Below are 17,399 nucleotides of genomic sequence, written 5' to 3' on the forward strand. Positions count from 1 at the left end.
AATATTAACAGAAAAGAAAATGAAAAAAGAATCAGCAGGCATATATTTTTTTAATATAACAGTATTTTTTCTTTCCATTCGAATATTTAGATATTTTCTCTGAAGTTATCTTGTAGTTAAAATTAAAAAGTAAGACAGCTTGCTAATTGCAACCGTAGAAAACAAGATAAATTTGAAATCTGATCCATTTTGATTTTCTTTGATTTTGTTAGACAAATAAATCTATTTTTTTTGTGTATTAAAAAAACAAACAAAAACCGTACGAAAAACACAAGTAAAAAATATTGACAAAGTACTGTTTTTTTTTTAAAATATATCTAAAGTGAAAATTAGACATTGTAAATTTTTTTTAATACATCTGCCTCCTCAAAACGTGAAAAAGGGTCTTATTTATATAAGTAAGACTGATTATTTGCTTTTTTTTATTTGTCTTAACTATTGCAATAATTCATCCTAAAATTTTTTAAGGTAAGTTTAGTGATTCAAAGTGCCAAGTCTCTTATTTTAAGCTAGAGAAGTATAATCATTTAGAGTTCCTCCTAATAATCAAAGTATATCCCATACTTTTTTTCCTAATCATTTTAGATCATTAAATTTTGGTAATTTCATTTATTGTTTTTCTGTAAAATACAAAGAAAAATAGTACTAGTAATAAACATTTTTATTTCGTTCCAACAGAAAATGCAATAATGAGCATAAAAATCGGAAAAATAAAAAGGAAATAAAAGAACATCATTAACTGAACCTCAAATAAAATACAAAAATTAAAAACAAAGCAAAAAAAAAAACGAAAGTGAGATACACGCTCTAAAGATCGAACGGTTGAAAAGATCAGGTTAGTGGCGATATCACAAAAAGTTTTGTTGTCGTCTGGCTTTAAAACTGTAAAATATTCCCTTCAAATAAATAAAAAAATCAAACCAAAATCAAAAAATTCTCTGTATAGAGAGAGAGAGAAGAGAAGCACCGTAACAGTAAATCGCTATCCCTTCGCTTTTGCTTTCCCCTTCTCTGCCCGTTTCAATTCTCTCTCTCTCTCTTTCTCTCAGACATCTCTCTCTCTCTAACACCTAACAGTACCTACCTCTTCTTCTTCTTCCTTCGCTGACTTCGTTACACTGTAAAAAACAAACAAACTATGTCACCGCCGTCGGATTCAGCCGCCGGTGACATCCACCACCGTGGAGTCGATCCGATGATCTGGCGCGCTTGTGCTGGTGCTTCGGTACAGATCCCTTTGCTCTACTCTAGGGTTTACTACTTCCCTCAAGGTCACGTCGAGCACTGTTGTCCTTCCTCACCTCTCGTCTCTACTCCTCCTCCTTCCACCACTCCCGTTCCTTGTATCATCTCTTCAATCCAGTTGCTCGCGGATCCGATCACCGATGAGGTCTTCGCTCACCTCCTTCTTCAACCCGTCTCTCAGGAGCAATTCGTCCCAACGAATTTCTCTAGATTCGCTGGTGGTTACGAAGGCGATGTTGTTGATAACAACAACAACAAGGTCACTACCTTCGCGAAGATACTCACTCCTTCCGATGCTAACAATGGTGGTGGCTTCTCCGTTCCTCGCTACTGTGCTGATTCCGTCTTCCCTCTCCTTGATTTCGCTGCCGATCCTCCTGTTCAGAAGCTCTTCATCACCGATATCCACGGTGCCGTTTGGGATTTCAGGCATATCTACCGCGGTACTCCCAGGCGCCACTTGTTAACCACAGGTTGGAGCAAGTTCGTCAACGGGAAGAAGCTAATCGCAGGAGATTCGGTGGTGTTTATGAGGAAATCGCACGATGAGATGTTCATCGGCGTGAGGCGAGCACCGATTTCGAGTAGCGGCGGTGGAACGAGCTACTACGGTGGCGATGAGTACAACGGTTATTACAGCCAGAGTAACGGATTCGTTCCTCCTCCTCCTAAGGAAGATGACGGATGTGCGAAGAAGACGTTTAGGAGGATTGGTTTAGGTAAACTTACGGCTGAAGCGGTCTCGGAGGCGATGAATCGAGCGGCCAAGGGTTTACCGTTTGAAGTGGTGTTCTATCCAACTGCTGGGTGGTCCGATTTTGTTGTGAGAGCCGAGGATGTTGAGTCCTCCATGTCTATGTACTGGACTCCTGGTACTAGGGTGAAGATGGCTATGGAGACGGAGGATTCTTCCCGGATCACGTGGTTTCAAGGCATTGTTTCCTCTACTTTTCAGGAGACTGGTCCGTGGCGTGGATCCCCTTGGAAGCAGCTTCAGGTATATGATGTTTGTTTGATGATGGTCTTTGCTCAATTTAGATTCGATCTTATTATATCTCTAGTCTGCAAGGCTTACTGGAGTTAGTTTAAGTCTCATTCTGGTTATTGAAATGTGAGTTTGTTTTGTGCTGAGATTGCTGTGTTGCTTTGAAATCAAATATATTTCTGAATTGGAAACAAGATTAGTTGATTCGTATGAAAATGATTGTATTGGAAACAGGATTGGTTGATTCGACAGTGAAATCATTGAAAATGGAAACAGGATTAGTTGATTCGACGTTTTAAATCATTGAAAATTAGTAGCAAGGTTTTGATCTTGTGTTGATCTACAGCTTCCTTGATGTAGAGATGTTTTTCTGGCGACGCATTGTACATTGTGTTTGTTAAACTAGTGGTAATCTTAAGATACTCTTATTTTTGTCAGTACATTCTGCTTACTCTAATCATTTTGAATGTTTTGAACTTGCCTAGATCACATGGGATGAACCTGAGATTCTGCAAAACGTGAAGAGGGTGAATCCTTGGCAAGTTGAAATGGTTGCAAATGCAACTCAACTTCATGCCTCTTTCCCTCCAGCAACCTCTTTCCCTCCAGCAAAGAGGTTGAAGTATCCCCACACCGGAGGGTTCTTGAATGGAGATGACGGAGAAATCCACTATCCTCCTCAAAGAGGACTGTCTAGTGCAGCAGCTGCACCTGATTCAAGTCCCTATATGTTCCCGTATACTACATTTCCTGCTGGCATGCAGGGAGCCAGGCATTATGAATTTGGGTCTTACAATCCAACCGGATTCATTGGAGAAAATCCTCCCCAGTTATCCACCAATAACTTCTTTAGTCCGCTTCCTGGGTTGGAAAAAGTGTCGACTGAGAAGAATTTTGGAAGCCAGCCATCAGATAACTTATCACCTAATAGCAACACCACCAATCAGTCCTCTGGAAATGACCTGGTTGGAAACCGAGGCCCCACTCCAGCAAAAGCTAACTCGATTAAGTTATTTGGAAAGACCATTTCGGTGCAGGAGCCTTCTGAGAGCGGTCCTGCAGAGTCTGGCTTGTGTGAAGAGGATGGCAGCAAAGAGTCCAGCGACAATACAACACAATTGTCCTTGACACCTGGTCCTAAAAACCCGTGAAGATTCTAGCTGCCTAAAAGACTCCAACAGCCACACAGAGTATAGCTGCCTAGGTATATTCTGATCTCTCTCGTAAGTACAGTAATCTATTGAATCAGTTGGTAAAGCTATTATTACTATTTTGCACAAGCTGATATCTCGTCCTTCCATTTTCCCCAATGAAATATTATACTACAATAGACTAAGAAACGCATTTTATGACTTGTGAAAACTGTCTCTGTCTCTTCAGTCTTCAGTAATCGCCTTGGAGTTTGGAATGTGAGCATTACTTGGAATCAAGATAGTTGTTCATATCATTACAAATCCATGTCCTTTTACTGCATTAAATTACCCTTTTTTTGGTCTCATATACACTATTAAGGGACACACAAAATTGGCTCCGTCATCCATCTGAACTATGCATTACTGTACAAGTCCATATAGCATTATTTGTATGGTTGCGTTACAATTTTGAATTTGCGGAAAGAGCTTATTATATATACAATGCATTATATAATGTGGCACATGCCGCCACATCTCAAGTAGTTTGAATGATTTGTACTCTTTTTTTATTTTGGTTGTTTATGGTGTTTTCACAGGGTTAACAAAAGTGAAGAAGTGGTGGATCTTTGCTGGAATCTCCCAAGTCCCAAGTAGTAGTAGTACTATCCATATATATATTTTGGTGTTTCTGCATTTGACTCTTTTTCTCTGGGTTTTCTTCTTTGCCACGTGACAATCTGTTTTTTTTTTTTTTTTTACTTCTATTTTTTCACCAATTTCTCAGACACATTTGATGAACATCTCGCTCTCTCCTCCTAATCGTTTAACTATTTTATTGGGGTAAATTGTCTGGATTTTTTACGTAACCGTGTTTTAAGACTCTTGTTATTGCAGTAAGAACAATAAATAAATTCTATGATTTAGTCATCAATGATAGAGCGAGAGTAATTAACTGCTGTTGTTAATGGCGCCAACCAGAGAGAGTAATTAACTGCTGTTGTTGTTCTTTGCCAATAAATAGTGGTACCATTTTTTAAAAAATTCCCCTAAACCTAATAATAATAATAAATAAAGGAAGCTCTCAAAGGTCCCTACAATGTTTCTGACTCTTTCTGTTGTGTGTGTGTGTCTCTGACTCGTTAAATCTGTGTAACGGATCATCTATAATAGCAGTGCCTATTTAAAGTAAGCTAGGGTTGGTTTGGTTTGCTAAGTAGTAGTAATTATTAATCAGACAAATAAGTAGTACTAGTATTAGGGTGGTTTGATTAGCAATTTAAGACGACCTAAATTTATTGGCCGATGGAGAAAATGGCAAGAGACAATGAAAGGATCTCTTGTAAAACCAAGCAAGGCGCACAATAAATATAGCTAGACTTGGCTCAATGTTTCTCATCATTATTTCACGATAATCTATATACATTCAAAACCTATTAATTATGTTATAAGTTATAAGGATCCAAGTTATAACTAGTAAGTTTGGTAAAAATAGGTATCAACATCTGATTGGGAGAGTGGACCAGGTCTCGGTTTTTTTAGTTGCCTGAAATGGTAATAGTATGATTAAGATAGAAGAATCCATTCTTGGACAATTTAGCTGTAAGTTTACAGCCTGTAACGCAAAACTAGTTGAGAGTGTTAGGACAACCAAACAACAAAAAAGAAAAAGTAAAATATTAAAAAAAATATCAGAATATGGTTACGTTTTGGGGATACACAAATCATTCTTGGTTCTGACTTCAATCATAACTCTCTGAATTTACACAAGGACGAAAAAAATATGTAATTATTCGATATGCAAAAAATGATAATTTCAAAATGAAAATTAGCAAGTGGGTGAAGTTGATTGCATGGTAAAAAAGCAGCAAAAAAGTGTGAAAAAGAAAGTACATGAGGAGAGGTGTGGTGTCGTCTGCGTAAGAGGCAAAGCCTGACTGAAGTTTTCTAGTAACCCAACTTTCCAAATAGCTTTTTGTGAATATATACTAGTTTGACACAAATTTGGCAATTAATTGCTAAATTAACATTCCATCCTATCCAATAACTAGAATGACACAATTTTTATGTAAAAAGACTAAAAGCCCAGAAACTTTTTCTAAATTTTTTTTTTTTGAAAAACTAAAAACCAAAAAAATATAGGATTTAATATTTTGATTTATAATTAATAAAAAATATAAAATGCTTAAAACATATGATGTTTAATTTCAATGTAGAAAGACTAAAAACCCATAAACTTTTTCTTTTCTTAATTTTTTTTTTGAAAAAACGAAAAACCAAAAAAATATAGGATTTACAATTTTGATTTTAAAATATAATTAATAAAAATATAAAATGATTAAAAATATGATGATTATTTTTAATGTAATTTATAAAAATAAAATATGATTTAAAATATAATGTGTAAAAATAATATTCAAAAATTGTTAATGAAAATATTATCTAAAAAGATATGATTTAAAAATATGAAGTTTAAGATTATATAGTTTAAATAAGTTTTAAAAAAAATATAATGTATGAAATTATAACTTAAAATAATGTATATAAAAATATTAAAATAAGATTAGAAAATATAATCTAATATATAAACATATAATGTTAAAATTTTTAATAAGATTTAAGAAAATTAAAATGTATAAAATATGCTGTAAATATATGAGTTTAAAAATATGATTCATAATATGATTTATAAAATATAATTAATAAAAATATGACTGAAAAAAATATAACTTAAAACAAATCTGTTGTCACTATATTTACATTTTACATCTAATAAATCTGTTATCAAACACCAGATTTTTGGAAGCAAACAAAAAAAACTGTCATAACATTAAAAAATCTGCCATCACATATGGTATTCGCATAGGTCATTTTAGCAATTTTTTAAAAACGTTATAAATCTGTTATCAAACGACAGATTTTTGGTTAAATTAAAAAATCTGTTGTAACGTTTAAAAAATCTGTTATCACTAGAGGTCAACCTAGTAATTATTTCTCCGTAAAAAAATCTGTCATGTTACGATAGATCTTTTATCAAGAAAATAAATCTGAAATAATTGTGGAAAAGAAATCTGCTAAACATTATATCAAATCTGTCATATATTGTGAAAGTCTGTGGTGTCTTTATAAATAAATCTGTCGTAAAAAATAAATCTGTCATCAATTATAAATCTGTCATAACTGTAGTTAAAAAATCTGTCGTCCAAAATAAGTCTGTCATACAAAATATGTCATACAAAAATAAATCAGTTGTGCAAAAACAAATCTGTCATACACAAATAAATCTGTCACAACTAGTCCGGCAGACTTTTGAAAATATTTTGATTTTCTTAAAAAAAATTCTGAAAGGGTAAATTTGACTTTATTTTTTTTCCTAACAAAGCAAAAAGGGTATTTTTGACCAAAAAATAACTCATCTAACCCTCATATTTTATGAGTTATCTTAGTAATTAGCTTTTTAATTTGGGTCAATCTAGTTTTTCTCCCTAGCTTTTTTTCTTTTTACTTTTTGGTTTCAACTGTTAATTGATTTTTTTTTTTTATGATGCTGAGCTGACCTCTCTCACACCTCCCTTCTAATTTCTGTTTTTCATTATTTCATATCTAAAATTTTAAATACTGTAATTGTTTCTAAAATGATCAAATTAAGTAGTTGACAAAAATCTAGTATGATCTTATATTCTTATTCCAAAAGACAAAAAATGTTAGAGGCAATTCAATGTTATTTGGTTTGGAGTTAGAGGCAATGCAATGTTACATAAACAATAGACAAACTATGTAACAAGTGAGTGGATTGGAGAAAACAAATGAAACAACAAGAATCAAATCAAACAAATTAGTAGTACTAATCATAGAAAAAGAAGAGCACGAGATGCTCTTCTCACTCACTCACTCACTCTGTCTAGCATCCAAGTCAAATCAAAGTCCAATCCTCAGGTTTTGTAATCATTTTTGCTGTTTTCATCTTTTCTTCCCCTCCTGCAAAACTCTTTTCCGTATTCTAGACAACTGTCACATTCTCTGTCTCTCTCTTTTTTTTTGCAGTCAAATTTTTGTTCATCAAAAGCAAACCACAACGGTAAAAAAAAAAAAAAATGATTCATATGGAATCTTTTACTTCGAAAAATACTCACATTTTTAACTTCTCTACAAAAGAGTTTTTGTAATAACTAAAATAAGCACCATAATAAAGAACAACAAAAGTAAAAACATATTCTTTGGATTTTAAGTTACAGAGAACTTAAAACAAAGCCTAATAAAAACTAAAAACTGCTAATGTTTTTTTCACCGGTGACTACAATAATCCAAAAGCAGTTTCCGACCATCAACAATATCATCAAAGAAATCATCAATCTGAGCAACAACACTCTCTGTTCCATTCCTCAAATTCCCTATATACCATTTCAAACTCTCAACTCTCTCCCTCAACCTTTTCTCCGCCGCCTCCTCTTCCTCCTCCTCTCCTCGTCCTCCTCCGCCGCAACAACGCCGTTCCAACTCCGCCTTGAGCTCCTCCATCGCCGTCTTGCTTCTCCTATACTCATACATCATCATCCCTTTCCTCGTACCAATCCTCTCCATCTCCGCCGCCACTCTCTGCTTTAACCTTACCATCATTGTACCCGTCGTCGTGTCTCCGGGGATGTAATAGACAAGACCTTGCATCAAGATCACGAGAAGCAGAGAGTTTATGTTCTTCATCGTGTTCATTACTCCTCGGAAACCGCTGAAACCGTTCTGTATCTTGGATGACTCCATCGTCGTCGTAACTTGCTCCGACCAAAAAGGAAACCTTTGAATACGATTCTCCATTAATGCTCTGTTTTCTTCTTCTACTCCCACAGCTTCTCTCCTACATCCACTTATCGCTCGTATCACCTGTCCCATACCAAATATATATATTCCAACTTTTTCAAGATTTTCAAGATTTAGCAAAAACATATGTTTAATATATATTTTTTTAAAAAATCAACTTTGGCACTAAAAATTTTGATGAATCAAATATATGTTTCATATAATTTTTTGTTTGTTTGTTAATGGATATTTTTTTAATATAATGTTTTTATTTGGTTTTTTAATATAAAGTTTTGCACTAGGAGGACCTACAAATAATTTGAGACACTCTAAAAAAAAGAAAAAAAAAAAACTTTGTTTTCTTGTACCTGCCGGGAAATCTGAGGGGAGAGGAGACGACGGTGGTGGTAGTGGCCGTCGAGAGTGGAGGCGATGGAAAGAGCGGAGGAGCAAAAGCTTTCGATGGAGGAGATAGCGGATTTGATGACGTGGAAAACGTCCCAAAGCTTGGAAGTTTCGTCCATGTAGTCGTCGAGCCACTTGTCACCGACAGGGAGGTTTAGTTTCTGGACAAGAAGAGTGAGATGAGAGTGAGAGGTTCTTAGGAGACATATCACTCTCTGTAGGAACTGCACGGACATGAAGTTGTCGGAGAGATAAACCCTTTCGAGATCTTCCATTGATCTGTTTAGAAACGAGTAGAATCCGTTTACTGAGTTTGTATAAGACTGATCCATTATTATTGACGACCCCTTCAAAGAAAGAAAAAAAAAAAAAAAAGACTTGGTGTTTTTTGTTTGTGTGTGTTGGTGGACTGATGAGAAAATTTGGGGATGAGAGAATTAAAAGGTTATATAGGGATTTGGATGTGTAAATGAAAAAGAGAGTGAGAGAAGAAGAAGAAGAAGAAGGAGCAGAGATCTTGTAAGGATGAAAGTGATTGTTTAAAGCAATGATGGTTGTTTCCTATAGAGGAGGAAAATGATCATTGGTAATACTTATATCTCTCAACTTTTCATTTACTTTTTTACTTAAATTTCTTATGGAAAATACTGTATTTTGAAAAAAAAAACAAAAAAAAAAGAGTTGAAATTTGGAAAAGTTCAACACAAAGGCATTTACAAGAGGATTTTGACATTAGTTTTTTTTTTTAAAAGACAATGTTTTTTTTAGGGAAAAGGAGAAGATATTTAGTCATATAATTTTCTGATATACTCTCTCTAATATAATAGATGATGTTTTATGAATTTATCTTGTATCATAAAGATTGATTTTCTGATATACTCTCTCTATTATAATAGATGATGTTTTATGAATTTATCTTGTATCATAAATATTGATTTTCTGTATTTTATTATTAATTAATGCTATGAAATTGTAGAATTCAGAATTCATTAATTAAGAATTTAAAATTTTGATGAAATACTATTTGTTAATAGTTATGAGAAATATGTGATTATAAAAAAAACATTTATGACTAAACATTAATTGTTTTCTTAATTTATGTGAAACTCTTAAAAAATCATATTTTTCTAATACAGAGGAAGTATTTGAGACATAAATTAAAAATAGATAATAATTTTTGTCTTTCTAGAAGTTGCTCATATCTTTCTTTTTTTTCTGCTTAGGAATTCTTAGATAGACTCTTTGTCCGAATAAAATCTCTAGTAATTGATGATTCGTAGAAAGAATAATGATCATGCTTTGAGTACATAAATACGAATATTACTACTTCCTCTGTTTTACAAAGAGTGTCATTTTGACACATTTCACACAAATTAAGAAAAGTTTGAATTATACTTATTTGCCCCTATTTATTAAGTGATTAATGATCAAAATTCAATGAAAATAGCTTTAGGTTTAGGGGTAAAAAAGAAAATTTAGCATTAAAACACTTATTGGAAATGTAAAATAACATTCTTTGTGAAACAAGAAATTTTCTCTAGAATGACACTCTTTATGAAACAGAGGGAGTAGTAATTAATTAGTATATGATTTGAGCATTTTGTACAAGGGCATCTAATACCATGCATATCATCATGTTTTACCAGTTACCTCACTCTACATATAACCCTGTTTTCTTATTGATGAGTATAAAAATAGTTGGATGATACGTGTACATCCCCCGTAAGTTACATATATTTTGTAACCATTACCTAATATACTATATATATAGTCTATAACGAAATGAAAATCATCATATAAACTTGATTGTTCGATGATTTTTTATGTAATCAATGGCTCAATGCTAATGGATCAAGATAGATAAGGTTGTATAACAATTAGATTCGTTCGTAAATATAATTATAATATAGTGTAACTAAAGCATACAAGGAATGAACAAAAATCAATCAAGTTCATACCTCCAAAGTGGTATTTCGGACCCATTCGACGGCGGATACCAAGAAAAGAAATACTACTATTTTTAAAAATATAATTAACTTTTCTTTTTGGTCAGAGATATTCTAGTATAAAATTATAATTGCCCCATTGGAATATATGTAATAAGAATAGTTTAAGCAGATCGGATAAAACTATTTTAATGCAAAAGGGGAAATAAAATGCTTTATTCCCGTTATCAAGCCGGCGCGTAATCTATACTCAACTACATAATTTGTATTTTTATTTCACGTTCGAACTCTTTTTAATTACATTCGTACATACACACATTAATCCTAAACCACCAATCGTAAATATAATTATAATCATCTCTATACAACTTATTATTGCCTTATTGGTACTTCGGTTATACGTCAAATCGTGAATAAAGGACCAACGAGGGCCAAATCCTTGAATAGATGTGTATTATCCCTTATAAGACAAGAAAAAATGTTCTATCCGAATAAATGAAACAAGAGTCCAAAAAATATTTGGTCAATTATTAGTGACTCTCCCATATTAATTATGCGCATGTGTTTGTTTGTGGATGTGTATGTATGTGTGTATATGAAAATCAAATGTGACATTTTTGAGTGGTGAGATGTGGGAGAGAGAGGGGCCATCAAATCTAATGGAAGCGTCGGGCGACTCAATAATTTTTGGCTTCGCAATTACCCCCTTGTTTATTTTTGTTCTGTCATCACCATTTTTTTGTTGTTGTCACGTTTTAATAATTCATTTGTTTGTTTGTCCACGAATCAAATAGATATAAGAATCATTAATTAATATAGCAAAAATATATCAAAATAAAACTAAAGAAAATGTTCGGGAAAAATCTAGAAGATGGTATATTGATATTGGTAATAACTTAATTAAGTAATTCGCAAAATATCTAAATATTTTTGTAGTCAAATGAAAAGTATAATAGAGATGCATGCAGCGATTGATCTAGTAATAGAGAAGACTTGTTGTAGATTTGTGAGAATGTTTCGTAATCTCAGTAATATGGCTTGAGATAAGGAAACACCTGTTTTTGGTCCATACCTTCTTCTCTTTCCGTCAAACATTTTGAAATGGATCTTCTTATCTTCGTTATAATTATTAGTTTCTTTACTTCCTCTGCCCATTTAATTATAGTTGAGAATGTTTTATACTATATATTTAGTGCTTTCTTGGTTTTATGTCTTTAGAGTCGTCTACGACTTTGTTAAAGCTCGATTGAAAAAAAAAGGTATTAAAAAACGGTAAAAAGTTTTGAAACTTTTATTGTATCCCATTTTACCTAAACGAGAAGCTACTATATATAGTCACTACACTTTTCATCAAGTTATCAAAGGTCAAAAGAGCCTTTAACACAGAAAAGAAAAGGGTAGTCAAAAATAAGGGTGTGAGGTGATAAGTTAATAATAACTGATAAGCACTCCACTAATCCTCTAATCGGACGGTCGAGGTAGATGGGAAGAGTTGATTATTTTAAATGGTCATCAAGAACCGCTACTACTTAAGATAAAGTTATATCGAATTATATAGTATTGTTTTTTTTAAATTGTGAAAGTGTTGAGCCGAAATTAGGATGCAAAGGTATATGCCATTTCAACGTTAAATGGCAGAGACTTGTGGGTTGTAATATTCTACTTTCGTGTATATCATTGATGCACATGAAATTTTAGTTTTTTAGTTTAATAACTTGTTGATGTGGTCCAAACTCTCGATTTTAATGATAAATATAGTATGAACTAAAAAAGAAAGGATGATTGGAGTGAGCGTTATTGAACATAACAAATTAACGAGTGCTTTTTTTAATTTTATGTAGAAATATTATAAATTTAGGAATCTGTTTCTTCTACAAATCAAGAATTTTTATTATTAATTTACTTTTGTGTGCAAATATGCTAAAACATCTGAATAAGAAGCGTTGCAAACTTGTGTTGGTTTTGTGGGTTATTTCCAAAACACAATGCCTTTATACAAAGCTGCCAAAAACAAAATTTCCCCAACCAACCACCATCTGGTCCAATTCTGGCTTCACATCCCCTCTTAACCGGATAGAGTTATATAAAGGTCAACTGATTACAAAACCGAGTAGGTCCTCGGCTTTTTTTGTTTTTTTTTTTGGTAAATACACCGGAGCATTTAATTGAACATAAACCGAGTTCATTACCTTGGAAGAAATCTAGATCAATTTGAAACTACAAATCATCAACAATGCTTAATACAAAAGTGAAACTGACATAAATTGAGTGAATTGATACTTAACAAAATAGCAAGGAATATTTGTACAGAACAAAAAACCCAAAAACATGAGTAGAATACACATTCAGTGCGTGTAGGAGAAATTAAACCAATATAGATGTAGTAGGCAGTTGAGTAGCTTAATGAGATCTAGGTCCACAGTATGGGCTTCTTCTTGATATATATTATGTTTATTTCTCAATTCTATTTTTCGAAATTCCTATATATAATGGTAACCAGTTTTAGTGACCCTATCTATATACAGTCTGTGTCAAGGTCGGCCCTATTCTTCTCAATTCTACTACACCCACAAAGCCACACATATTTATCATCATCATTACAAAACAAATAACTAAAAGAAAAAAAAGTATATACATTTAAGTAAAACAAGAAGCTGAATATTATACTTACTGGTGTGTCATGTGTGCGTAGATGTGATGTGGATTGTGTAAAGTTAAGAAGCTAATGTGGCTACTGGGTCCTCATATGGGACCAAACGTCGTAGACTTTTAGTATTCAGATTCATATAATCAAGAGCCAAGACAATAGTCTCATTACAAGTCTTACTACCCCTTATCCAAATCTAGGCTACAAAAGTTCTCAGGATTGACCAAAGGATTACGAGAGTGGAAATCTTGACAGGTTTGTGATTTGAGGTGAGAGTTTTGTTATATGCAATTATCTAAGTGTGGGAGTGAGTATAGTAAATGTATATATGTAGGAAAGGAATAGAAACCTTGGTTCATGTTTAAGAGCAGACGAGTGTGCAGAGGTCTTGTGTCCTGGCTTGTGAGATATTGGTGTAAGGAAATATCCGGAACTTTCCATTGGCCATGCACGTTAGTGTTAACTGAGCATCACTCACCATTGCCTGTCATATTCACATATAGTTTTTACAATGTTGTTGTAATCACTAATCGAACTATAAAGACTCAAATTCTAGAATCAGGGTCACACATAAGGTTATGGTTTAGATGAATATACCTCGCACGAAGTAGTCATGTCGCTGCAGCTCCATTTTTTGGTTGGTACACAGTCAACATAGCGACACCAATGGCAATGACGGTTGAGATTGACGCCCCAGCACGCTGCTAATAGAACCCCAGCAAGCCTAATGAACAGATATATAGGATAAGTTTTTTCATGTCATGCGAGCGCAGAGAGACGAACAAAAAGCTAGACTAGAAAGAGAATTAAAGTTAAGGGAAACTCTCACATTCCACAAAATACGACCAAGCTTATAATCCTTAATACCGGTCTGTCAAACTGTTCTTTAAGCCTTGTGGATCTTTTCATATCATCTTCAAACAATTTTCCCTTATGAGATGGAGGCATCTGTCTCAGCTGTGGGGTGAATAATAGCACAAATCCAAGGAGGAATCCTGATATGAAACCACCAATATTCGCAAAATTGTCTATGAAAGGGAGAAAGCCTATCAGGAAATTCACAGTGAAGATAGTGAATATTATCACTAAGGCTGAAATCTGTAACAGCAAACAAAAAAAAACAAACAGAATCAGAAAAGGTATCAAAAGAAGATAGATAACCAAGGACAATAATAGAACACAAGAAATCCTTGACCTTGCCGGTATATAGATTCCAGTTCTTTGCAAGTGCAGAAAGCATGGCTCCAATCAACCCAAAGAAAGCAGCACCAGAAGAGATTGATGGGATGTTTCGAACAAACAATACAGCAAATAGACTTCCCACACTGCCAGAGAGGAAGTATATGATGGCAATCCTCACTACACAAGCAAAGCAAAAGCAGAAGAAATGCAGATTATAATAGTGATAGACTCCGTCAAAAACAAATTAGGTGAAGTAATCTAAGTCAGTTTGGCTAATTTACATGGTCCAAATTGCTGCTCCATGTATATCCCTACGAAAATCAAACTCCCAAGATTTATGAACAGATGAAACAATCCACTGTGAAGCCAAGGAGATGTCAAAATACGCCAAATCTCATGATTCTCTGTCAGAGTATTCCAAGAAAGACCTCCCATATGCTCTAACCTGCAAACTCACAAGAAAATAAAAACTCAATAGCTTATAATCAAATCATTTAGTAGCTCAAATTACACATGTTCCCCTCAAAAGAAGCAGCACCAAGATCCACAGAAATAAACACTCTACAACAACACAGAATTGGAAACAAAGAATTTGTCACTGTAATCAAAGATTGAGACACTACGATTCAGCTGAAACTCACCAATCGTGGAAACTAACATCATCCGAATCAACAAAATCCAGTAAGCTATTACTAAAGATGAGCACAATGAAACATCCGAAATCACAGGTGTAAGCATCCAAAATTCATCTCTACAGGATCTAACAAATTCACTTAGAGATCCGATTCCACATACAGTTACAAGCAGATACAAAAAGCGAAATCCGCCGGAGAGAGCTACTTACGTTGAGGCGGAGGGGCCGAGCATAGGATTCTCGGAGAGAGGCTGGAAAGAGAATCGACCAAGGAGTTTAGCGGCGCAATGACCGTGAGAGTTCCTGGAGCAATCGTTGACGCCCATAGTTACAGCGAAGAGGACGATCTGAAGAAGAACGAAGACGGAGACGAGCCAAGTGTCTCGTTTGATTTGCCGTGAACGGTGACGGAAGAAGGAGATCTTGTCCCAGCTAGAATCGGCGGCGTTAGAAGTGGAGAACGAGAGATTGTGAGAGATTTCATCGATCTGCGTCGTCTTTGGCTCTGTAGGAACCTCTGCCATTGTTGAAGGTGAGCGAGAAATTAGGGATTGAGGACGACGAATAGGTTCGTTTTTACTTTGTAGACAGTGGCGGGAAAATGTTATTGGCGAGAGCAAACCGAAAGCTAACCGTTTAAGATCCGGTTCGGAATTGATTTAGACCACACCGAACGCTTAACCAAGATCCGGTTCGGAATTGATTTAGAGCCGCGTACCACACTATGCTTTTACTATTTTCAGTATGCAAAAGTAGATCTGAGGTGGGTTTAGTTTATATCAGCTTTAATTTAACACTTACATTTTTTATCTACTCATCTGATTTGTATTTATTCAAATGAGAGATTTGGTCACTTTCTCTTCAAGTTGACTCTTTTGAGATAATCTATTGACTTATTTTTTAATAATCATGTAATTTCTGCATGACAATGACTGAATAAGTTTGAAAAGATATACTTCATTGTTGAGGTTAAGTTGTTGGGAGATCTCAGTAGAAATACATTGTATAGTTGAAATTGTGAAATAGTAACAATTGGCTATATAATTAGTTGTTGGGAAAAGCTTTCCGTAGCAATTCCAGTCTTCAAACTAACTAGTTATCTTCCATCTTAAGAATGATTGGAATACGAATGAAATTATATATGGATTATATTGTTTATGGCTCTATGCTCCATCATCATGCCATGTTTGCTTCAAGAAAGAGTTTTTACTGTGTTTTCTTAATTCTTAAACATTTATCTCATCAGTTCTCAGTTCTCACTATACATATCTACTTAATCAGCACATGCATTGTGGAAGGTTGTGGGGTAAGATTTGATCAGAAAGCTGGGACACCATTTTATGACCTTAAGATGGACAGTAGATCCACACTTTCAGATAATGGGTAATGATGGTATGACATGACATGAATTGCTTTCAGCCGATCTATATAATACTAAGATTATCATGGATGACTAGTTATGAAAACGACCTTTTTTTTTCATTGATATAGTAAAGTGTCTACTTCTCAGTTGCTTTTATCAAATAATTGTGAACCCTCATTCGACGTAAATTGTGATACAGGAAGCTTAGATACTAAGAGAGAAAAAAAAAAAAAAGAGATAACCGAACTATACAAAAGGAAGATAACCGAAGATAACCGAATACATTACCATTAAACCTGTAATAGTTTTTTCAGCCAAGTTAAAAATAGTAACGACAACTCAGTATAAATCAACATGGTGTAATCAAGAATTTGCAATGATATTAAGCTCACAAATTCACAATACGATTGTTTGCTCTCACAACGTCATATGCATTATTATGGTAAGAAAGAGTTGGGTAGTACAAGATATTTCTGTATATATATTTTTTTCTCATCAGCCATCATCAGGCATGTGCATGTCCATGATAAACTGTATGATGGCGATTTCATTTTTCGTCCAAAAAAGATGATTAAGTGTTATATTTAAAAATCCGACCACTTAGCGACTTAGGCAAATGGGGTCTGCGTACGAACGATGGGATAAGGATTCTCTTCTTTTCTCGTATAGTTTAAGTTTTTTTTTTTTTTTTTTTTTTTGTTCTCGTAGTTGCAGCTGCATCATGGTCTCTTACGTGTTTAAGACCCACATATATTAACTAAGATATCGTTTTAACATCAGTGTTCTACTTTAATATTAGATCACTCACTTTGTAAACGAAACTAGTCCTAGTCTAGAACGAATACTTGCGTTAACCCCATTCGAAGGTGGATTTTGGATATTAATATACAAATCGGAAAAGATTGTTGCGCTTTCATCTTTACGAGTAAGTTGTAATTAGTTAAACATCCATTTGACAGAAACCAAAAGATTAGATTATAAAAATGACCACCCCAATCCATACGGCAATTATTACATTTCACATTTTTCTACTACCAAGTGGTTTTAACGTACTGTATGTGTCTACAT

At 34.0% G+C, this 17,399-nt stretch overlaps 3 protein-coding genes across 4 annotated transcripts; 1 reads left to right on the forward strand and 2 right to left on the reverse strand.

The window, feature by feature from the left end:
* Positions 1-727: 727 nt before the first annotated feature.
* LOC104713460 (auxin response factor 17) lies at positions 728-4,294 on the forward strand. 2 transcript variants are annotated; one of them, XR_015566789.1, is made up of 3 exons: positions 728-2,242; positions 2,716-3,434; positions 3,960-4,294. XR_015566789.1 is itself a non-coding variant. In XM_087467031.1 (2 exons), the coding sequence occupies exons 1-2, from the start codon at positions 1,139-1,141 to the stop codon at positions 3,379-3,381; spliced, it is 1,770 nt and encodes a 589-aa protein (XP_087323157.1). In that variant the 5' UTR covers positions 905-1,138; the 3' UTR covers positions 3,382-3,439. The 2 variants fall into 2 exon arrangements, 1 of the variants encoding a protein (XP_087323157.1); XM_087467031.1 differs by lacking the exon at positions 3,960-4,294 and having other exon boundaries at positions 905-2,242; positions 2,716-3,439.
* A 3,177-nt stretch (positions 4,295-7,471) lies between these two features.
* On the reverse strand, positions 7,472-9,124 carry LOC104713461 (uncharacterized). The gene is made up of 2 exons (XM_010430569.2): positions 8,523-9,124; positions 7,472-8,238 (listed from the first exon to the last, which is right to left on the reverse strand). Exons 1-2 carry the CDS (start codon positions 8,889-8,891, stop codon positions 7,645-7,647), a joined length of 963 nt encoding a protein of 320 aa, XP_010428871.1. The 5' UTR covers positions 8,892-9,124; the 3' UTR covers positions 7,472-7,644.
* A 4,148-nt stretch (positions 9,125-13,272) lies between these two features.
* LOC104713462 (inactive RHOMBOID-like protein 8) lies at positions 13,273-15,543 on the reverse strand. The gene is made up of 6 exons (XM_087464343.1): positions 15,179-15,543; positions 14,616-14,779; positions 14,348-14,511; positions 13,982-14,250; positions 13,750-13,876; positions 13,273-13,636 (listed from the first exon to the last, which is right to left on the reverse strand). Exons 1-6 carry the CDS (start codon positions 15,490-15,492, stop codon positions 13,514-13,516), a joined length of 1,161 nt encoding a protein of 386 aa, XP_087320469.1. The 5' UTR covers positions 15,493-15,543; the 3' UTR covers positions 13,273-13,513.
* Between the last annotated feature and the right edge of the window lie 1,856 nt (positions 15,544-17,399).

Source organism: Camelina sativa, chromosome 9, assembly GCF_030686135.1.
Source record: "Camelina sativa cultivar CO46 ecotype springtype chromosome 9, ASM3068613v1".
Taxonomy (NCBI): Eukaryota; Viridiplantae; Streptophyta; class Magnoliopsida; order Brassicales; family Brassicaceae; genus Camelina; species Camelina sativa.

Bases quoted from the DNA above. Each gene is read 5' to 3' on its own strand.
- LOC104713462 (XM_087464343.1), bottom strand. From the start codon at position 15,492: ATGGCAGAGGTTCCTACAGAGCCAAAGACGACGCAGATCGATGAAATC. The intron at 14,780-15,178 runs GTAAGTAGCTCT...GTGAGTTTGCAG, and splicing joins CTCGGCCCCTCCGCCTCAAC to GTTAGAGCATATGGGAGGTC. The intron at 14,512-14,615 runs GTAAATTAGCCA...TTGCTTGTGTAG, and splicing joins GGAGCAGCAATTTGGACCAT to TGAGGATTGCCATCATATAC.
- LOC104713461 (XM_010430569.2), bottom strand. From the start codon at position 8,891: ATGGATCAGTCTTATACAAACTCAGTAAACGGATTCTACTCGTTTCTA. The intron at 8,239-8,522 runs GTACAAGAAAAC...GGTATGGGACAG, and splicing joins CCCCTCAGATTTCCCGGCAG to GTGATACGAGCGATAAGTGG.
- LOC104713460 (XM_087467031.1), top strand. From the start codon at position 1,139: ATGTCACCGCCGTCGGATTCAGCCGCCGGTGACATCCACCACCGTGGA. The intron at 2,243-2,715 runs GTATATGATGTT...GAACTTGCCTAG, and splicing joins CCCCTTGGAAGCAGCTTCAG to ATCACATGGGATGAACCTGA.